The sequence below is a fragment of the Humulus lupulus genome, chromosome 2 (genome assembly GCF_963169125.1).
Source record: "Humulus lupulus chromosome 2, drHumLupu1.1, whole genome shotgun sequence".
In the NCBI taxonomy this organism is placed as follows: Eukaryota; Viridiplantae; Streptophyta; class Magnoliopsida; order Rosales; family Cannabaceae; genus Humulus; species Humulus lupulus.
This window is the reverse complement of record NC_084794.1, coordinates 128,868,859-128,892,980: the sequence shown is the minus strand read 5'-3', so window position 1 is coordinate 128,892,980 and position 24,122 is coordinate 128,868,859. Positions and strand designations below refer to the sequence as shown.

Below are 24,122 nucleotides of genomic sequence, written 5' to 3'. Positions count from 1 at the left end.
CATATAAAATTTAAATAAATAAAAAATATTATATATAAAAGAATGACATATAAACATATTAAAATAACATTTAAACCAAAACATATTTTAAATATATATATTTTTAAAAATAATACGATAACTTTTTAGATCGCAAACTACTATATTTAAGGTGCAAAAAATTCATGATATTATTCAAATCACACGTCAATTATTGGAAAAATAAACTTATTTATTATTGATAGAAGATAAATATTATTCTAATTTTTTATTTAGTTACACAGTCATATTATTTATACACGATACTTATATAATGTATTTATCATGTATTATATATTATTATTATAATAATAATATTTTATAGCATGTGAATTTATATTAATATAATTATTAAATATCTAGTTTTGTAAATAATAATAATAATAATGGGAGCGATACTGGTGCTTCATTTTTCTATTTCGGTACTTGGATAGCTATAATCGCAAAAACATTTTATATGATGATGTACATTGCAGCTATCTAAAACATCCTACAAATTTTTAAGAAATTAAGAATAAATTATGGTACCGAAAACAGGGTTTAAACTGTCTGTTGCACGCGCGCCTGTGTTTTTGTGTACACTTGTAAAATTTGACTGTTTGAATCCTGTTTTCAGCTTCGTAACCTATTCAGATTTTCTTAAAAATTTGCAGAATATTCTAAATAACTATAATGTATATTGTCATATAAATTTTTTTTGGGATTACATCTATCCTGGTGCCGAAAATAAAAGAAAATAAAAAAAGGAAGGACCTGTGCTGTAAAAAAAGTGGATGCGTTGTAGACGCTCCCATATTTTATTATATTTGAATTTATATTGATAAATTAATAAATATTTATTCTACCAAAATTTTATAAAAATTAGGATTATATATATTATATGTTGTATATTATTATAATAATAATATTTTATAACATTTAAATTTATAGGGATGAAATTAATAAATATCTAGTCTAGTATTGAGTATTATTATAATAATGATATTTTATAATATTTGAATTTATATTAATATAACTAATACATTTTTATTTTTAATTAGTTTTAAAAGTACATTCCGTTAAATTTTTAGAATATTCCGTTAAAGTTAACAAAGGAAACTGTTAAAACCAATAATTTCCGTCATCAACACACTTTTTATGTAGAAGAGATATACTATGTATAAGCAAAGTGCAATGCACGTTTGCTTAGATTTATTTAAAAATTATTATATTTTTAATTATCATTTAAATTTTAAATAAATAAACAATATAATATATTATAAAAGAATAACACAAATAATATAAAAAAAATTAAGCCAAAACATTGTCTATAGTCTAAATGAAATAAATAATAAAATAATTTTTATTTAAAAATGCCGTTAAATCAAGAATTCATTAGATACACACTTTTTACATATAAAAATATGATACATTCTAGTTTTAAAGTAAATTATTTGATGTTGTTTATTAGTTTTAAATTTGTTGTTCATAATAATTTAAATTTTGGTATTTTTTATGTTTTCATTTATATATTATATATGGTAATTTTAATTTTAAATTTAAATACCTTTTTTCTAATTTTCTTTTAGAAAAAATATTCAATATAATAAAATATTAAGAAATTATAAATTAAAAGTATGAATTTAAAAAAATTATTTGATCAAATTATAATTATTTAATTAAAAAAAAATTAAAGCGAACAAAAATTCATATATAAATATATATTATTCAATTAATGGCTATAACAATTAAAATAAGTAATTTCTCATTAAAAAAAAACAAAAACACAAAATGAGAAATATGTATATTTATGTCTTATGTCACTATTACATATATGTTTGATGAAAAAAATATATTAAGTGACAACATAAATAATTAATAAAAGAAAGAAACAAATTTAAACACATAAATATTTTTTTGTTATAGTTTTTAAAATATAATTGATAGAGTAATTTAAATACTTTCATATGAAGTTTTAAAATATGTGATGATAAATTATTATAACTGATTTATTATTTTTATTTACCTTATTTAGATAATTTTTTATTTATTTTTATTTTTCTAATTTATTTACTTTATTTAGATGACTTTAAAACTAACGTTGTTATAAAATTAAAAAAAAAAAGTTAAATCTAACAAAAACCAACAATTTCCGTTAAACTCACATTTATAATATATAAAGATATACTAAGTAAAAAGCAATATGCAATGAACGTTTGCTTAATTTTATTTAGAAAATATATTAATTTATTTTTATTATGTTTTTTTAATTGTCATATAAATTTTAAATAAAGAAACAATGTTATATATTATAAAAGAATAACATAAACATATTAAAAAAATTTAAACAAAAACATTGTCTATAGTTTTGAAAAAAAAGAAGATAAATTTTATTCATTTAAAATAAATAAATAAAAAGATGTTAAACCAAGAATCTGTTGAACATACAATTTTTAAAGGGAAATTTCACTTTTTATCTCTAATAATACCTAATATTACCAAAAAATCCCAACATTAATAATATTTTCAAATTAATGCTAAGCTTTTCCCTCCTACCGAAAATACCCTTCCCATTCAATCTCAGCCTTCTCTCTCTCAGTCTCGGTTTCTCTCTCTTTCAGTCTCACAAAAATCCCCCAAAAACCATCGAACCCCCACCTCCGTCGAGCCGTCGAGCCGCCATCTCCGTCGAGCCGTCGAGCCCGCATCTCCGTCGAGCTCCCACCTTCTCCGTCGAGCCCCCACCTTCTCCCATTTCTCCGGCGATCTCGAGCCCACTGCAAACTCCCATTTTTCTGTCAAACCCGAGACCCACGGAGCATATTTCCTTCAAAGTTTAAAAAACTAAGGTAAAATCTTGAACCCAAGTCCATATTTGCTTTATATCGTTGTTGAATCTGTGATTTGTGGAATGGGTTGTCCGATTTTGTGGGAAATTTTTTCTGGGTTTGAACCAGTGGCTCGATAGGTTCGATTATGGTTCGATAGTAGGCTCGATAAGGTAGTTTGAACAGTTCGATGATGGCTCGATATGAGCTCGACATGAGCTCGATAGGAGCTCGATAAGAGCTCGGTAGGATATGTTGTATTATATTACAAGGGCTTGATAGGTTCGATAATGGTTCGATATGAGACTAGACTGTAGCTCGATGGTTATTTATCTAGACAGACAGATTTTTCCTAGCTCGATAGGTTCGATAATGGTTCGATATGAGACTAGACTGTAGCTCGATGGTTATTTATCTAGACAGACAGATTTTTCCTAGCTCGATAGGTTCGATATGAGACTAGACTGTAGCTCGATGGTTATTTATCTAGACAGACAGATTTTTCTTAGCTCGATAGGCTCGATGCTGGCTCGATAGGCTCGATAAATTTAGGTTGTTGATATTTCTCGATGGAACTCGATAGTTTTTCGATAGTGCTCGATAGGGTATGTTTCAGCTCGATGATAGCTCGATAGAGATCGATAGAGCTCGATGACAACTTATTTCAGTGTTTTTTTGAAATTTTTTTTATTCTGTTTTCTTACAAATTTTTTTTCATGTGTTGTTACAGATGCCTAAGTTGCTTGTTCCGTTCAGTGATCACTTTCCTGGTCGAGTGACATATCGGGGTAGTAGTACTTTAAATCACATCAAGACCAGGTTTTTGGAGCTCGGGCTGCTTGAAAGGGCTAAGGAATCCCCTTTTAAGCAATTCTTTTTGGCTTCGGAGTTTAATTTCTCCGGAGTCTTGGTGCATCAACTGTTGCTGAGGAAAATCGCCAGCAACAACGAAGATGAGGTGCATTTTTTCTTGGGGTCGAAGTCTTGTAGATTCGGCATGGGCTAGTTTTCCCTGGTGACGGGGTTGGATTTCAGTGCCTTCCCGTCACCAGAAGAGTTGGAAGGGCGTAATCTCAGCGATCGGTTGATAAAGGAGTATTTCAACGATGCTGAGAAAGTAAAGCTGTCACAGGTGGACCATGCTTTCAAGACTTGTACGGTTGTGGAAGATGTGTACAAGCTTGGTCTATGTCTGTTTGTTGAGGGGGTTCTGAATGCCATTGAGGGAAAACTGCACATTTGGCGAGATATTCTAAAAATTGTTGAGAATGTAGAGTACTTCTTCAGCTATCCATGGGGGAAGTACTCTTATAGGAGGCTATTGCATTCTTGTAAGAAGGACATGGTGAAGCAAAAGGCCAACTATGATGCCAAGAAGGATGCCAAGGTGCAGCAAGAGTCCAAATACAGTATGTATGGTTATGCCCCCGCCTTACAGTACTGGGCATATGAGGCTATCCAACAGCTTGCGGTGGAGCTTGTTGTGAGCTCAGGAAACATGTTCCCGAGGATGCTTAGCTGGTCGCATCGGAAGAACAAGGATTTCACCAAGTCCGTCATCGCACCGATATTATTGAAGAAGAATGTAAGTTATGTTGTTTTTTTTTATCTATATGCTTATATTTTATCATTATTTGAGTTAACCAAATGTTTTATGTTGTTTGCAGTTAATTGTTCTTCCGATGTTGAAGCCTCGGCCAGCAGAAAAAGACTATTACTTGTCTTTGACTGAGGGAGATCTTCCCCTTTATCCTGGGCTTGGCCAGGATCCCTCGGAGACTGATGAGGAGGAGGATGCGACTTTTGAGAAAATGGCAGAGAAAGTTTCTCAGGCTGCCGAGGCAGCCAAGATATTTGTTGATGCTGCCCCGGGGGAGGAGGTTGCAGGTCCCACCCCTCCTATTCCCCCAGCCTCAGCCCCAGCCTCAACCTGTGCCCCAACATCAGCCCCAGCCTCAGCCCCAGCATCAACCTGTGCCCCAACATCAGCCTCAGCCTCAGTGTCAGCCCCAACACCAACCCCACCACCAGCCTCAGCCTCAGCCCCTGAGCTGGCCGACTTGATTGAGCGGTTGGACAGAGTCGAGGGTCGACAGGAGACCCTCTTGAAGAACCAGTCAGTGATCTTGGATGTACTCAGTCAGATCCTGACATTTGTTAAGGAGAAACCGAGGGGGTCCAATGAAGATTCAGAGTCAGAGTCATTGGATCTTCCGCTAGACTATGTTGATGATCCAACGACGCCCCCTACCATCATTGTGACACCAGATGCTGAGACTCCGGGAGTCGTTATTGTCAACCCTGAGGATGTTGCTGGGGTTCAGTTTCAGAGGGCTAGACGCCAAAGACGCAAGCCAGATTGGTTTGAGGACTATACGGATCCCACGAGGAAAAGACCTCGCACTGCTGCAGCTGCACCAGCAGACGAGGCTACACAAGAGGCTACACATGTGCTGGACCCTCTCAAGAAGCCAGATCCCAAACAGTATAGGACAATGTGCAAGTGGCTTCTTGGAGACATGCCCAACAAGACCCCGCGGGATGTAAAGACTGGGAGTCACGGTCCAGCATGGTTTCTGACGTTGAAGACACCCCAGTCGTGGCTCAATGATGGGGTAAGCAATTTATACCTAATTATGGACTGTTTTCAATTTTACATGTTTTATTTTTACTGACTCGATGTGAGCTCGATAGGAGTTCGATAGTAGTTCGACATGGATGTTAAAATAGGGGTTGTTCTTTACTATTTCAGAGTGGCTCGATGTGAGCTCGATGGAGCTCGATAGGTAGTTCGATAGGGATGTTAAAATAGATTGTTTTTTTTACTGTTTTAGAGTGGCTCGATGTGAGCTCGATATTAGTTCGATAGGGATGTTAAAAGCTCGATGTGAGTTCGATATGAGTTCGATAGTGAAAATTCCCTTAACAAAGTGGCTCGATGTGAGCTCGATGGAGCTCGATAGGGAGTTCGATAGGGATGTTAAAATAGGTTGTCTTTACTATTTCATGATGGCTCGATAGGTAGTTCGATAGGGATGTTAAAGTAGGTTATTTTTACTGTTTCAGACTGGCTCGATGTGAGCTCGATAGTAGTTCGATGGTAGTTCGATAGGGATGTTAAAGTAGTTTGTTTTTTTACTGTTTCATACTGGCTCGATATGAGCTCGATATGAGTTCGATGTGAGCTCGATGGAGCTCGACATCAGCATTTTATGATGGTTTTTGCTAATTTTTTTATCGTACTCTCTTTTGCAGCATATTGATGCGGCAGAACACATGCTTCGTATGCGTCGCAAGTATTTTCCCAATATATATCGACAGAATGCAGTTGTGATGAACAGTTATTTCTCACAAGTGATACCTGCCCGATATGATCAGTTCAAGAAAACAGCCGACAAAACAAAGTATTATTGGGATGCTGACATTATGTCCATGTTGACCGGCATCGAGCAGCAGTTTCTGGCATCTTGGGGAGGAGTTGAGGATGTATATTGGTGCCAGAACTATGGACAACAACATTGGTTTGCCATTGAGGCTTCCATTTCTAGTTGGACTCTGACTGTTTACGATTCAGACAACTCGGTGATTAGTGACGCAAAGCTTGAGGATATTATGAGTCCATGGTGCTTTATGCTACCTTCTCTGTTAATGCAGAGTAAACTGTTTACTGATAGCTTGATGTTGAAGATTCCATCAGCAGGAAATAGGCCGCATCAGTTCACATTGCGTCGCAAACAGAAACACGAGCTCCCTCAGTCAAAGAGAAGGTAACAAACATCATCTTCATACTAATTTTGTTTCTAACTAAATTTATAGTAATGTGCACTTAATATATATATATATATTTTTTTACAGTGGGGATTGTGGTGTGTATGCTATCAAGTATATTGAGCATCTAATGGTCGGTCTTCCATTGGAAGCTATCTGCGATGAAAATATGGAGGTGTTCAGGAACAAGTGGACCACAGACTTGTGGTATCAAAATTTGTTACCTTGATGATTGTATATATACAGGGTCTTTACATGTACAGTTTGTTGTTCACATTTTTTTATAATTTTCATGGGCTGTTATCGAGCTAATATCAAGCTATATCGAACTGTTATTGAATTATCAAAATTTGTTACCTTCATAAAAAGAGTTTATTAATACAACAAGTTCAAATGGGAAAAAAGAGTTTAAAGCCTAGCTTTGCCATAAACATAACTTTTCAGAAAAATCAAATAAAAAGAGTTTATTAATACAACAAGTTCAAATGGGAAAAAAAAGTTTAAAGCCTAGCTTTGCATGTAGCCCTGTTGTGGCCAAGACCACCACACATGCTACACTTGCGATGACTGGGAATGATTTCTCCATTCGATGGAGTGCGGTTTGTCTTCCTTCTTCCCACCTTATTCTTCTTCGGTCGACCAACTGGTTGTTTTTCAACGGGAACCCCAACTTGCATTTTCTCTATGTTCTCGGGAACTTCCCAATCATCCTCATTGCCAGTTGGGTAAATTGTTTCTTTGTAAGACTCCCTCCACATCTCAGTAGTGTAATATGGTGAACACAGTGAGTAAATGTTGACATTGCGCAACATGGCCGCAGCCACACCATGAACACAAGGGTAACCCATTATTTGAAACTGACCACAAGAGCATGATTTGGTCATCAAATTCACCTCACCATCACCTTCTGGGTCTACCACATGAAATTCAAACTGTCCAAGAGGATGGACTTTCAAGTACCTTGCATCATCCGCAATGCCTGAGACATCTTTCTCATATGTTGTTGCTAATTTCGATGTGCACTTCTCTACCTCCTCACGACGCGCGGCAAACCATGACTGAATTGTGAAACGAATGAATTCCACAAAAGTAGTGACTGGGAAGGTTCTTGCGTCTCTGGTTTTGTTGTTGAAACTTTCAGCGTAGTTGCTTGTCATTACATTGTATCGATTCCCAGGAAAGTATACACGAGTCCACTTATCGAAGCCAATACCCTCGAGATATTGAGCTATGGCAGGATCCATTTGCTTTATATTATTGAAGAACCTGTGAAATTTTGACTTCCGAAATGCATATGCCGCATTATACATATCCTTGTGACAGTGATCGGTCTTGAACTTAGCGATTACATTCATACTTATGTGATGGTAGCATGCGCCGTGGTAGGCATCAGGGAAGACCAACTCAAGAGCATGAATAATGCTAGCATGCCTGTCTGAAACAAAAGACAGATTATCAACAACTCCAATGGCTTCCTTCAATTTCATCATGAAATACTTCCAAGAAGCATGATTCTCACTATCAACAATCGCGAATGCAATTGGATAAATGTGGTTATTCGCATCCAATGCGACAGCACACAACATGTGGCCACCGTACCTTGACTTTAAGAAAGTGCCGTCCACACATATAACAGGACGACATGATGTAAATCCCCTTCTACAAACTCCGAGTGAGAAGAAACAGTAAAGAAAGCGACCGTCATCTATGACAAAATCAGTAATTGTACCTGGATTCTTTTGCTGCAGCATGTACAGGTAAGAAGGTAACTTGGAGTACGATTCTTCAGGTGTCCCCCTAACATAACCGAGTGCCTTCTCTCTGCATCTCCAAGCCTTAATATAACTCATATCGATCCCAAAATTATTCTTCATATCCTCCTTTATGCTGTTTGGTGGATAGCTAGTGCCATCAGTAGCATATTTGTTCTTGATAAGGTGCCCAATGACAGAAGGTGCTGCTTGACGGTGGTCTTTTTGTCGCAATTCTAGTGAGCAAGTATGTACACTATTATAAACAGTGATCTCAAACATCTCTGATCGCGCTACTTTTTTCCCTCTTATTCTCCAACCACAATCAGGATCCTTGCAGGTGATATACAACACATCAGTACCAGACTTCTTAACCATAAACTCAAAATTATTCTTCATTGCAAAGAGAGCCGCTTTGGTTTTCAATTCCATCTTGTTCTCAAATGTCTTCCCAAGATGTAATTCCCCCAACGCTATACCGGATGAGGGTGATTCAGAACGACTACAAGCTATGATATCTTCTTTTGTAAACATGGGAGCACTCCATTTTCTGTGATCTTCTGTTGAACATATTGAAATGTTCCCTGTATAGTTATATTCTGTTCCACCATGACGACTAGAGCTGGTGCCAGGTGTTCGGCGTCCTTGACTTGGTGGGTTCGTCCGTGCAATATGACGTATTGGTTGTTCTTGTGCTTCTTCTACTTGCAAATGTTCAGCTAAGAGATCATCATCCACCGAATTGTCTCCTAATTCCTCATTGTGTTCGGCTACCGGATCGTCATTCACATAGGGGTTGTACTCATACTGGTTGTCCCTCAGGTCACCAATAGGAAATCCTAAAGTACTGGCTGCTCCCTGCTCCCTCAGGTCCGGGAGTGGAATATGGGTCTGCAATGACAATCTTTTTAACAGGAGTGACACACAAGGCCAACCTTTCTTTAGATGTTACTCCTATGAATGCACAGACACCAAGATCACTTTCAACATGAACGGGTGTAAACGGTTGGTCGCCACAAGTGTAAGGAACCTCCAATTTCAACTCATACATCTGTTTATCAACTTTAAGTTCCTTGTGCAATATGTCAAGAAGTTGCAAGTACGTTACAGTATCCTCCATCGGTATCACCGTGCATTGAGGGTCCTTGAAAATCCACTTATTCCCTTGTAATTCCCAAACACCATTGTAGGATACAAAAACGTAGACAATAGAGCCTGTGTTGGAAAAAAAAACATTAACATTGTCAGGAAAACTGTCATTTTTCCAGAAATGCAATAAAAAATAACATTATCGAGCTTTATCGAGCTATTATCGAGTTGGAATCGAGCTACCATTTCTCAAAACAGAACACAAACCTAACCAAACCCTCCATCGAACCCCTATCGAGCTATTATCGAGTTATCATCGAGCTACCATTTCTCAAAACAGAACATAAACCTAACCAAACCCTCCATCGAACCCATATCGAGCTATTATCGAGTTAGCATCGAGCTATCATTTCTCAAAACCGACCATAAAACACAACCAAACCCTCAATCGAACCCTATCGAGCTCATATCGAGCTACTATCGAGCTCACATATTATAGATCCATTCGACCCCTTATCGAACCCTTATCGAGTTTCCATCGAGCACTAAACCGAACCTATCGAGCTATTATCGAGCTACATCGAGCTCTTACAAAGACCTTCTTCTACATACCATCGAACCGTTATCGAGCTTCTATCGAGCAAAAAAATTGCAGAAAACCCAGAAAAACACAGATCGCGGAATCTCTCAAAAAATCCCGAAAAATACACCAATATAGGCTCAGATCTGTTCAAAATAGCCAAAAAAAATGTAAACAAATAATACCCAACACAAAATGTAAAATCTCATTACCCATGGTTTTTCTCCTCCAAAAACTCTCAAAATAGATGTTGCCTTTGATATTAACGAATTCACAGAAACAATGGAGATAACTAACAATGATTTTGACAAGAAAATTATACAAAACTGTAGGTTTTATGGAGATTTCGTGAGAATTAGAGAGAGAGAGGGAGGAGAGTGGAAGAGAAGGTTTTGTGAATTTTTTATATAATGGGAGGGGTATTTTGGGTATGGGAGGAAAGTTTAGCATTAATTTGAAAATATTATTAATGTTGGGATTTTTTGGTAATATTAGGTATTATTAGAGATAAAAAGTGAAATTTCCCTTTTTAAATATAAAAATATGGTTCTAGTTTTAAAATTAAATATTTTTTTTATAATTTTCTTTTAGATAAAATAATTATGAATTTCAATATAATAAATTATTAAACAAGTTATAAATTAAAACTATTAATTTAAAAAAATTATTTGATCAAATTTTAATTATTTAATTTAATTTTAAAGCCAGAAAAAAGTCATATATATTATTTTATTAATGGCTAGTGCAATTAAAATAAGTAAATTCTTATTAAAAAAAACTAAACATCAAAATAAGAAAACATGTATATTTATATATTATTTTACTATTACATACATATTTAGATAAAGAAAATATGTTAAATGACAAAATAAATAATTAATAAAACAAATTTAAGCATATAAATAATTTTCAGATATAGTTTTGAAAACATGATTGATAGAACAATTTAAATATTTTAATATGAAATTTTAAAAAATGTGATGAGAAATTATTATGGCCCATTTTTTTTCTTCAATTTGTTTACTTTAAATAGATGATTTTATTACTTTTTTTTTTAAAATTTATTTATCTTATTTAGATGACTTTAAAAATTAACAGTGTTAAAAAATATATTAAATATAACATAAAACAACAATTTTTGTCAAATTCACATTACCGATAAATATTTTTAGTATTTTCAGTATATAAATAAATTGTAACTCTATTTATTTTATATGATAGTGTATAATGTAGTTATAGGAGAAATCTCATAAATTTTTAAGAAATTTAAGATAATTTAGGATGCCGAAATCATATTTAAATAGTCTATTGCATGTGCGTATAAATATTGAAACAAACACGCGTGCAATAGGCTGTTTGAATATTGATTTCAGCATCCTAAATTATTCGGAGTTTCTTTAAAATTTGTAGAAGGTCTCCTTTAACTACATCATACACTGTCATGTACAAAAGTTAGGGCTGCAACTTTGTTGACGCCGTTTTTCGTCAACAGTGAAAGGAGAGCACGTAAACAATAATTGATAATGGCCAATTAAAATATGACAACACAAACACATGATTTTTACGTGGTTCAGCAGTTAAATCTTCCTAGTTCACGAGTCTCTGTTATTAAACTTAAGATTACCTCTGAAAATTCTTAAGCATGAATTCTTCAGAGTTTCCTCTCAATGTTCAGAATTTCGGTCCCCTACAACGGTGCATGACCTCTCTATTTATAGAGAAGGCTGCAGAATACTATCCCACATATTTTGGGTAGTTACTCTTTTTGTGTAAATAAAATAAATGGCTTTAAATGCCTATAATCAGATATAAAAGGAAACGTCCCCTGAAGACCAGGGGGCGCATAACTAATCAAATAATGTCCCACGATTCTAGGGTATTTACAGTAATAAATGAAGATTACATCTCTTATGGACAACACTTATAGATATTCAAGGTTTTTATCATATATCTCCAAGGCCTTAGCCTCCCAGGTTTCTCGTCAGCTTTCGAGCTAATGACAACTCCCGAGGTCACACGACTTTCGAGATCATATGTGCGTCGAGCTCGAGACCCCTGATCCGAGGTCATCCCTGAGGATAGATGCGTCTCCAGAACTACCTTTCGAGATCATGAACACTTCGAGGTCACCATATTCTAGGTCGTCTAAGTCTTGCAGGCTCGATATTTAGTCCTGGAGCATACTCTAAACCTTACGAGTCCAATCGTTTGTGAATCCAACTTTCGAGGTTACACTTTAACATGGCTTGAAATCTGGGTATAACAAACTTATTTAGTAATTTTGGTAAATAAATAATTTGTAACTCTATTTTTTTTTACATGACAGTGTATAATGTAGCTAGATGAGAACTCTTACAAATTTTTTAAAAATTCTGAATAATTTATGATGTCGAAATCAAGATTCAAATAATTTATTGCACAATCATATAAATATTGAAATAAACACGCATGCAATAAGTTATTTAAATCTTAATTTTGACATCCTTAAATATTCAAAATTTATTAAAAATTTGTGTAAGTTTCGTATATAATTACATTATACACCCTGGTAAAACAAAATTAGAGTTTTCAGCATATTTATATACTAAAAATAATAAAAATACCTACAGCTAGTTATTATTTTTAATCATTACTACAGTGGTATTATCACCTTTAGCTTAAAGGGCATAGAGTGAATGAATGAAGTCTTTCCCCAATCCTCTCTGATTCTTCTATCTTCTTCTTCTTCTCCTAATTTCTCTCTCATCTTCCTTTTTGTTTTTTTTATCTACGTGACCTGTCTAATTTCTAATCAATTTGGAGTCAAAGTGCCACGCCTAATTGTATAAATTTTACTGCAGATTTAGACGTCTCACAGTTGGAAAGTGTCAGCTCAAGTTCACGGCAATGGCGGCTGTTCTCTCTCTCCTTCCATTAAATTTTCACTCTCCTGTTATGTCGACAAAGCCCCGGGCTGTTCTTGACAAAGGAAGCAAAATGCGAGTCTCTTATGGATTGAAGAAGGGACAGTCTCGTCTTTTTCATGAGCTCCCTTCTGGGCTGAATATGGAGGTGATTGTACAGAAGGGTGTTGTGGATAATAAAGACCCAGATGATAAATGCCTGACAAGAATTGAAAACCCATCTCTGGTTTTTGTTCATGGAAGCTACCATGCTGCTTGGTGCTGGGCTGAACACTGGTTACCCTTCTTTTCATCCTTTGGCTACGATTGTTATGCTCTTAGCTTGTTGGGCCAGGTTCTTTCTCTCAATTTTACCTTCTCCTTTTCAATGAGGGTTGTCAAATTCGCTTCTTTTCATTTTTGATGCTTTATTAATTGATTAATTTTCAATGTTAATTCAAGTTTTCAATTACATTTGTTAAGATACAGTTTTGAATTTGTTGTTTGTTTGACTGAATTTGAACACCAAAACACAAAAGGGAAAGAAAGAATAAGAAGAGAAAATTCTTACAGCTATGATATCAGTTCATTATTGCAATTTAAGTGTGGGATTATGGTCACATTGAATAATGATGTCCTGTCTAAAGATCAATATATGTCTTTTGAAACATGCTTGAAAGAACTCTTTGTACCAGTGCTAAATCATCCTTATGGTGATAGCCATAGTATGGCTGTGTGTTGTTGTGTTCAATTGAAGTCAAACATGGTGATCATTGCAACTACTGATTACTAAATCTCACCATTACTGAAGTTACATGACACAGCAAACAATAGCAAGTTTAATCTCTGTTATTCTATATTATAGCATTCTGATTCTGGTTTTGCTACTCCTAATTGATTAGGGTGAAAGTGATGCGCCTACTGATTCTGTTGCTGGTACACTCCAGGTATCTTTGCTTACCATCCACGAAGACCTAGGAGTGCTTTCTTTTTCTTGTATGTTTTTAAGACTTACCATATTGGATAGAATGATATTCTTATTTCCTTTCTACTCCAATTTCTGCAGTAGACTCATGCAGGTGATATTGCTGACTTCATCCATCGTACACTCAGGTCACCACCAGTGTTGCTTGGACATTCATTTGGAGGGCTTATTATTCAGTACTATATTGCAAGTATTAAGAATGGCCAAAGTTTAGGTAACCTTCTACACCATTCGTTTGTATTTGTGTTTAGGTAAACTGCTCAAGAGAGATGCACTTTGAGACATTAATTTTTGGTGATTTTTGCAATGTGCATTGAAGTGAATTACTGTTATTAAAATGACTTCACGAAAAATAAGAAGTACAAAAATGACGATACACAATAGCACATAAAAAAATACCCAAGACAAGAGGCCTGAAACTGAAAGAAGAGCTTCAAAGAGATAAACAAAACAATACATGAGGTAACGTAATTCAACCAAGATTGCCTGCGTCCATGGAACAGTAGTAAAAATTCATTAACAACAATTAAGGAACAAGGCTTCAAGATTCAAGAAATTCATACAAATAACTCTATCTCTTCTCAATACCAGTTTACTATCTCACTTCCTTTCTAGCTCAAAAACCAAAACCTTTCACTCTTTTCTTTCTCTCAAAGTTAATTTGATTATCTTAACTGAAACTAAGATCAATGCGCTATTATATACTAGTGCGCTTGTTACATGAACCATAAACCAAGACTTTTTGATCCTTCCAATTACCTCACTGTCCACTTTGGTGCCTCTTGGTGATACTTCCCAGTATTATTTTTAATGATTGACCAAGGACACTGATTGTTGTTGCGTAAATTTAAGCTAAGTGCAAGTGTACACTGTCAACAACAAATAATATAGTAACAAGTACCAGATATCGTATACTGAATTCTGAAGTTTTAATTGTGAAAATAAGTCCTAACAAAATGATTTAAAAGCACTAAGATTAGAAGTTCAAGCTTGTTTTTCCTTATTTTTTCCTTCCTCTCTTTTTCCTTCACCTTAATGGCTGCCAAATTGGGTATATGAAAATGCACCAGGCGGCTGGCTCCTATATCCCCAAATAGAAGAAGACAACTACTCCATTTAGGTCAGCCCCTCCTCCTAAGTCACGTGGGCTTCCATTTCCTTTTCTTTTCTTTTAATTGCTTTTGTCCTTTTGTCCTCTTTACCACAAATGGACCAAGGTACAACTAAAGTTCAAATCTTCTTTTATCAATTAATTTCATCGCAAATAAGTTAATTACAAAAAAATGAGTTAGAGACCAAAAATAGAAGCTCACACGTGAACCCTCAAAAAATAGAGTAGTTGCTAGGATGCGATGCAGCTGCAATGCCACAGCATTCTTCAAATTCTGATTCCACTTTACACTTCAATTCTTTCTCAAATTGCTCCAAACTCAAATACCACCTATCGAGATAATAAACCAACATTTTTTTTTGAGATTTTCCCAGCATTACTATTAAATATAAGTTTAAAAACATAAAAATAACTCTAATTCTTTTATCAATTGCATAGGCCGAATCTAGTCTGCCAAACACCATTACATACATTATACTGCCTCCACTTGTGCAAGGAACAATTGTCATTTCAACTTTGTCTTCATCACTCTCTGGCACTTGAACTGCTGTAAAATGTTGTCCTAATGGAGTCAACTCCCTTGGCTTTATGTATATTAAACCTTTGAAGAACCGTTTTTACATAAGCACTTTGGGACCAAGATAAGCTTTTATCATCTCTATTTCTTGTGAGGTCCATGCCAATTTTCCTCGCTGCAAGATTCTTCTAAAATAAAAACTAGGCTCGCCGCCTTACCCTACAATATTTGGGACCAGAAAATTATAGCAATTTCAATGTAAGTACCTAAGAGGGACTCGAACCTTAAACCTTGTGGGGGCAAGCCACATGTCTGACCAATTGAGCTACCTTGTTAGGTATTTTCTTCATCATCATATCAAATTCTGAACTAAGCATTTCGCTACTATTCTGAACTTCGTATTTGCTTTCACTACCAACCAACATAGAAAAGAAGAAACACCCATACTTTTTCATTCTATGTACACACAATCATCATAGTTGCACCTGGTAAATTGAATTGTCATCATAAACTGATTGAACTTTTTGTTATTTTGGATAAGAAGCAGGCTTATTTGTTGAGAATTCTCAACAACCATTACACACTACAAAGTTTGAAGTTCTTATGATAGCATACCGATCAAACTTAACAATACAAATTGCTAATAACTAAAATCTTTCTAGACCAGTCAGCCCTACAACTGCACCAACGTCAAAATAGAAAAGGTTATAGGAACTCACCTTCACTCAATAATTCAGAAAAATTAAATGAATTAAAAAAAATTCACTCTTAATCCAAACAACAATCCAGAGTTTCCTTTTGGACCCTTATTGTCTATTATTCCTTTTGAACCTGCGCGGTCTTCTTTTGCTTCTATTTTTCTATTAAGTTCTTTTGCACGAACTGCAAACATTATTTCTCCCAAAGTTATGTCATGTTCCCTACCATATAACTTGGCATCTTTGAAGTTTTTATATGCTTTTGGTGTGCATTCACTAAGATCAATGGTCGGTCTTCGTCGTCCAGCTTGACATCAATATTCTCAAGACGTTTATGCTTTTGTTAAACTCATCAGTCTGATCTGGGAGAGCCTATTTTTCACTCATCTTGAAAGAGTATACCTTTGGAAGGGACTGTCATGTGTATCTTTCCCAATTTCAGCCACATGCCTACAACAAATGTTTCCCTTGATACATTGACATGAGATTTATCTCCAAAGCTCAGAATAATTGCACTCTTAAATTTGTCCAAGATCTCAGTCTTTTCCTTTCGAGAAAGTGTTGAAGGCATGCCTGCTGCACCAAGATAACTCTCATCTTTATCCTCCATAAACTAATTCTCAATGTTGAATTTTGTTGAAGCCATTGTCATTATTGTTTCTCATTGACAACACCACTTGTTATTAAAATTACTTAAAGAAAATGTTATGAAAATTATTTCCCACAGACGAGACCTCTCTACAAAAAATTGAATTCACAATAACACAGAACAAACTACCAAGACGAAAAAATGGAAACCAAAAGAATTCCATAGCAATAAACAAACCAACACAGTAGATATTGTGGCTCAATCATGACTGACCTATGTCCATGGGAGGTAGTCAAAATCCAATGACAACAATCAAGAGTACGTGGCATCAAGATTCAAGGAGTTTGCACACAGATTTCTCACTTTTCTTGGTAATAGTTCACAATCTCACTTCTTTCATAGGTTGTCAAATCAAAACCTTTCACTCTTTTCTTTCTCTCAAAGTTAATTTGATCATCTTAATTGAAACTAATATCAAGGCACTATTATATAAAGCATTAACCAATTCATTAACTGTCTCCGGAGCTAACAATTATTCATTCACTGTTAAACAGAAAAGAGTTGAAGTTACTTCTTTTGAGTATGGCTAACAACCGAAATAAGCCCACACTTTCAAGGCCAAATTTAAGATCTATTTGAGAGACATTATTTCAACGAATACATTTTCGTTCAGGCTGTCATTCTCAGACAAAACAAGTCATTCTCGGACAAAACAAAAATTATACTCAAATCATAATACTCAAGTTGTAAGATAGAAACATGGATGCACATCAAAATTTCATAGTCATTCTAGGAGGGAAAATTCGAGAGTAACTTTCATGGAGCCTCGAGACACCATAATCGCACTTTCTGTCACAGCAACTTGTAATATTTGTAATCCTCTCAAATGGAGGACTTTAATTCATCTTCATGTTATGTTGATATTTTTTGGATTTATTATTTATTTATTTTTCCTGTGTAAAGAAATTTGTTATGTTATGTGTACACTACATTTATTGTAGGGAAAGAAAATTTGTATCCCGAGCTTGGTGGTGCTGTACTTGTATGCTCTGTTCCCCCCTCGGGTAATAGGTACTTTCCAAGCCATCTTTAATTTCTTTTGGCTATGATTCTTTATTTTAATTTTGGTACTTCTAGTAATTAATTTTTGTAACACATTCAAAAGTGACAAGCCTTTCAAAATCTCAGTGGCTTGGTTTGGCGCTATCTGTTTTGCAAACCTATTGCTGCCTTTAAGGTATATTTTTTTTCCAACTCTTTTGAGAGAAATAATTTGTGTAGTACTTTGGCTATCTCATGCAAAAGCTTCTGTCTCCCTTGTATACATATTGACCCTCAACTCTTTCAATGTAAGAGTCCTATATCATGCATTTAATTCTCATTTTTAAACTTGCAGCTTGAGTGGTCTGTACAAAAAATGTGATAGGCTTCCATAGATTCATGCGGATTTTTCATGTATTTTCACAAAATATAGAAATTAATTAATAAGTACTATTAATAAGCACTTTTCACTTTAACTTTTTAATTAGGTAACACGAAGCTTGGCAGCGAAAGCTTTCCAGACTTCTCTGCCACTCTGTAGAGAGACATTTTTCTCTGCAAATGTGGAGGATCAACTGGTTTTACGGTCTGCTTCTTTTGACACCCATCAGAATTATTTGCTTCAATATTTAAATCTAAGTTTGCACCATTATTTTGTGAAAAACATTCCGGACTTAAGGTTGCCCTGTAGTGGTTACCTGAAGTTTTCAGAGCAACTTATTTCACTAGAACATGATAATTTCAATTCAATTATAGCAAGCATCTGATGAACTTTCAATTTCATGAACATTCGTAGTCACTCATTCACTGTACTTTTTTACAATGCAAAAAGTTCTGATTGCTTGGTAGTTATTCTAACAAGATGGCCAAAACCTTAAATCTGGTTTCTTGAAGTGGACTAGAGTATGCGTTTGATTTGACACTCCTTTAACATAAAAATTATATTCATTTCCATTTGAAAAATGCTTTGTGCATCTGAGTTTTCTGTAATTCCATTATTAATTTCTTTTGTTTTCTTTCAGTTATCAGGAGCTAATGAAAGAAAGTTCAAGAATGCCATTGTTTGATCTGAGGAAGCTGAACGCATCACTTCCGGTACCTTCAGTTCCAAAATCTTCTATTGATCTTCTTGTGTTGGGTGCAGAGAATGATTTCATAGTGGTAAACTCTGTGACTTTGTGTTTACTATATCTTGCCATAGTAGCCTAACTATTTTCTCTAACAATAACGTAATGCCTAGTAGATGTTCCTTCCAATTACATGCATTCACTGACCCAACAAGGCAAGAGGCCAAGTTTTATAAATTTTATTTACGGATCAGTATGGCAACATAATAAACAACCATCAAACACTACTAGAAGTATCTTCACTCGAAATACTTACTGATATACTGTCATATGGTTTACATTGTGTTTAGTATCATTTTTTGGTTCAGTTACTACAGTTTCCATGTAACTTTCAATATCTCCATTTGCCTGAAAGATGTTATCTAAATCAATTGCTCCTGGCTATTTATATTATTTTGACAGGATGTCGAAGGTCTAAACGAAACAGGCAAATTTTATGGCATGTCACCAGTATGTGTGGAAGGGGTTGCCCATGACATGATGTTGGATTATTCATGGGAGAAAGGCGCAAAAGTTATTCTATCATGGCTAAATGGTTTAAAGCAAAATGTACCACCTTAGTTTAGATTTTTTATTTATTATTATCTGCGGTTTGTTGGACCATGTTGTAGAGATTACTGTATTATATTTTGCTTAAATAAACTTAACACGCCCACGCCCAAAAAGCCCGAAAAGGTGTCTCATATATGGTAAGAGTGTTTTGTTCTTTCTCTTCTCCTCCTCCTCTTCTTCTTCTTCTTCTTCACCTATTTGGTACCACACACGTACTTGGCATCGCTTCAACCTGACCTTTGAGCTCTTTCCAAACCCTCTTCCTATCATCACACCATTCCATTCTCCCTTTAAAATCACAGCTATAGAACTCTCCATCGACCAAACACTTCTCAATTTGAAAATCTGGCTCATCATCTCCAAACACCCCCTAATCTTGGTCGCCAAGTCAAGCCGAAACTCATTAATTTCCAAGATTTGGATTCTACCATTGACAACATCCACACCCAAATTGTTTGGAATTTTTGGCTCACAGATTTTAAATCAATAATAAATAAAAGGTGCTTATTTCATTAATGTAAACTCTAGATGCTAATCAAGAATCAATGTATAGTGTGAAGACAAATTTTGAAATTCAAATATTAAAATATAATCTATAAAATGAATTGTAAAATTACACCACCTATTCCCTTATGTCGCAAAACTACAAAATGTAGAACCAAGACTTATACACGAAGAATATCTGTCTAAAATTTATATTCCAAGTATTTCCAAAGTTGCTTGAAGCTTCTACAAAGATAGAATGAGTAGAGAAATTAAACAATCTTCGAAACTCATACAAGTCAATCAATTCTTGATGACTTTTTTGGAGAAAATTAATGTTCTTAGAGAGCTAGAGAGAGAGTTGAGAAATGTGATCAAGACTTCACAACTCTAAAAGATCTATTTTTTAGTATATGCACCGTTATTAGACTTAATAACAAGATAAGACCTTTTAAACACAGATTAGGAGTTAAAAATGAATCACTTTGTACAAGAGGTGGCAACACATTGCCACATAGTGGCTACATATCGCATAACAAGTGGTGATTATGTCGCCACTTGTAGCTTGTGTCACAAATGTGAGCACAAGCAATGAGTTTCAAGGCTTGTTTAGGCATTGTTATTAGACAAAAATATGCTGACCTTTGAGCATATCTTCCTCTTTTTCTTCTTCTCCTCCTCCTCCTGCTCTTCTTCTTCTTCTTCTTCTTTGGTTCATCATATCTAGACACCCCCTAATCTTGGTCGCCGAGTCAAGCCGAAACTTTTGATTAATTTCATTGATGCGCATTCCACCATCGACAACTTCCACACCCAAACAAAATGTTTGGAATTTTTGGTTCACAAATTTTAAATCAATAATAAATAAAAAGGTGTTTATTTCATTAATATAAACTCTAGATACTAATTAAGAATTACATGTATAGTGTGAAGACAAATTTTGAAAATCAAATATTAAAGTGTAATCTATAAAATGACATAAAATGATTTGTGAAATTACACCACCTAGATGAATGGAATCAACAAACAAAATATAATAGAACTATCTCAAAAGAAATAACAAAAAGAGATGGGAAACTCAAAACCAAAAAACCAAATGCCCTTATGTTGCAAAACCACAAAATGTAGAACCAAGGCTTATACACGAGGAGTATCGCTGTCTAAAATCTCTATTCCAAGCCTTTCCAAAGTTGCTTGAAGCTTCTACAAAGATAGAATGAGAAGTGATATTAAATAAGCCTCGAAACTCATGCAAGTCAAGAAATTCTTGATGATTTTCTTGGAGAAAATTAATGTTCTTAGAGAAAGTTGAGAAGTGTGATCAAGACTTCACAACTCTAAAAGACCCATTTTTTAGTGTAGGCACCGTTATTAGACTTAATAATAAGATAAGACCTTTTAAACACATAGATTAGGAGTTAAAAATGAATGAGTTTGTACAGGAGGTGGCAACACATTGCCACCCAATGGCAACATATCGCATAACAAGTGGTGATATGTTGCCATCGTGTCACAAATGTGAGCACAAGCAATGTATCACTTTAGACAAAAAAAAATCAATTATAGATGCCTACAACAAAAACTCATATTTTCACTTCAACTTAAGTTAAATCGTTAAGTATATTATACCACCATGTGTAAGAAAATTTAACTATTATATTTAACCAATCTCAACATCCCCCACTTGGTTAAATATAATCATCTTTTTTCTAACTCAAACGATATTGGTGCATAAAGTAAAATATCTTTTTATTTGAATTACCTTAGTAAGAGCAGTACAAAACGTTATCAAAATCAGTGGTTGCTGAAAAGATTGAACCAATTATTCTCATTGATAAGACCGATAATACCTCATACACCTCTCCTTGGTTATTCATTTTCTCACTTTTCTCTCTTAACACTAACATGGTCATGTACTCATCCATTCATAAACTTTTTGGGGAGAAACTCTAATTCCCATGAGAGGCAGCACCACATTTTAAGTTCACATAGGTGAAGTTCATAAAACATCTTTGCTACCTTTAAAGATGCTTGTTGTGCTCAATTGAACTTCATTGAAAGTCTTAGGCTTAATCCTCACTTGGTAGCAACTAACAATAACCATCTCAAATGGGACTCACAATTGTTTAGTGTTGGAAACTATTCACTTATCAATGACTTCTTCTTACCCATTGAACTCTTACACTTGATGTTGACAAGCTTTGAGTTAGGTTGCCATCATTCATGAATTTCTTATTCTAGGAGTTTCGGTCTCATCTCTTTAGATGCAGGACTTACCAAATCTCTTGTAAGTGGTTAGGTGAATGCATCCACTAATGAAAAGTTACTAATATAGAAACAAGTCACAAAATAATAATACTAATAAATGAAATTTAGTTTTTAATGATTACAAAGTGATTAAATTAAACAACTTAATAGATTATGGAGTAGTGATTAAGTTGTTTTGATAGAATCAAGATCTGTCTAACAATTAAGCAAGTTGTCTAACATATTATTATAATAGTTAAGAAAAACGAAATATAAAAAAATCAACAAAAGAGATTTTTTACGTGGTTAGAAAAACCCAGTCTATAGGGCCACACTTAGGGATAAAATTGATTAGTAAAGTATCACAAAGTACAAAACAACATTGACTTATACAATGATAAAATTCTTCTATACTATTGCCGCAAGCTTGATTTACTAATTTCATGAATCTAGTTTCAATGATGAAACACCAACACTCTTAAACTCCCTTCAAAGGTTTATGAGTGCTTTCTTCCTCCTGAAGAAAGACTTGATGAGATCTTCTACCAAATATTGTTGATTCGAACACAATGGATAACACCTGTAAACAAGACACAAGATGTATACAAAATAGTAGATGCAAAGCACCCTGAACAAGGTTAAGTAATCCAAGCTTAACCTACAAAAAGAATTCTTTCAAAGTTATAAGAAATATTTGAAAATATGACATGAAAGAGATAAAATTTTGTGGTTGCTTGATGCACTATTTATAGCTGGAATAGTCATGCAATGTAGACCACAAAATCTGCAAGAATCAATTAAAGAATCGAATAAATTCTTTAAATAGACAAATCTGCCAACATGCCTAAATTTGTCTCAACAGATAGAAAACCCATCTCAAGAGCTTGAATGTATCTGACCAATTAAACAACCAAATTTATTTTGGGAGAAAGAACTTTCCTAGAATAAATCAAATCCTGCATTAATTTGGTCAGAGGTAAAAGAAATAAATTTTCATTAAAAAAAATTTCTATTTCTAAACAAGGAAATAGATATTTTATTTAAGAATAATCTTTCTATAAATAGAGTATTCTCTCCCGCTTTTAAACCACATAAAAAATAAATAAAGAATATTTGTCATAAAGAAATATTAAGTCAATAATAATTTCATTAAAGAAACAAATCCTTAATAAACCATTTCTTGACTTTAGCCATGAGAACAATATATTTGTCTAATATAAGAATGCTAAATAAGAATTTTACAACAACAACAATAATAATAATAATCATATAACAAAACAAATGGTTACTTGATTAGAAAATATTAGTAACTACAAATAGACATATAGTAACATAACTCTTGACGACTAATCTAATAACTCTTTGAAAGTATCAGTATTTCATAGTTAAATAGTAAATAATCAAATAATTTGACCAATCTTTTGTAACTCATAGTTACAAAAAAATTATTGGTTATAATATGATAACAAATTGGAGCTAACAGTAACTTATATTTACAAAACTATCGGCGAATAAACTAGTAACTAGATTAAAATATTGGTAACTCATAGTTACCAAATTGTTGATGACTGTTGTTTGAATTTTGATTGTGTTTTGTAACTTTAAATTATCTATTTGTATTTTTTTTAATAATTGTTCGTTAAGGAATTATACGAGCAGTTCTATGATGAGCTTGTATACACCTAACAGAGGCCAACCAACTGGTAGATATATGACAAAAAGATGATGAGCCTTTGAAATAGTACATTCAAAGATTATTCAGAGCAGCTGCTTGTGCCAAGTTTGTTGTACGAAAAAATAGAGTCAAAACTACCCAAGAATTCCTAGATCGAGCAGATAAATACATCAAGTTGGAAGATGTTATCGCCAATGAAGGA

The 24,122-nt window shown here is 34.2% G+C and overlaps 1 protein-coding gene across 2 annotated transcripts; it reads left to right on the top strand.

Annotated features, from left to right (window-relative positions):
* Window positions 1-12,661: 12,661 nt before the first annotated feature.
* LOC133818492 (uncharacterized) lies at window positions 12,662-19,648 on the top strand. Of its 2 annotated transcripts, none has more exons than XM_062251392.1 (8): window positions 12,662-13,250; window positions 13,798-13,842; window positions 13,965-14,094; window positions 17,797-17,866; window positions 17,984-18,032; window positions 18,325-18,422; window positions 18,859-18,931; window positions 19,366-19,648. In XM_062251392.1, exons 1-8 carry the CDS (start codon window positions 12,900-12,902, stop codon window positions 19,522-19,524), a joined length of 975 nt encoding a protein of 324 aa, XP_062107376.1. In that variant the 5' UTR covers window positions 12,662-12,899; the 3' UTR covers window positions 19,525-19,648. The 2 variants fall into 2 exon arrangements, with proteins under 2 accessions (XP_062107376.1, XP_062107375.1); XM_062251391.1 differs by having other exon boundaries at window positions 12,666-13,250; window positions 18,859-18,997.
* Window positions 19,649-24,122: the final 4,474 nt, after the last annotated feature.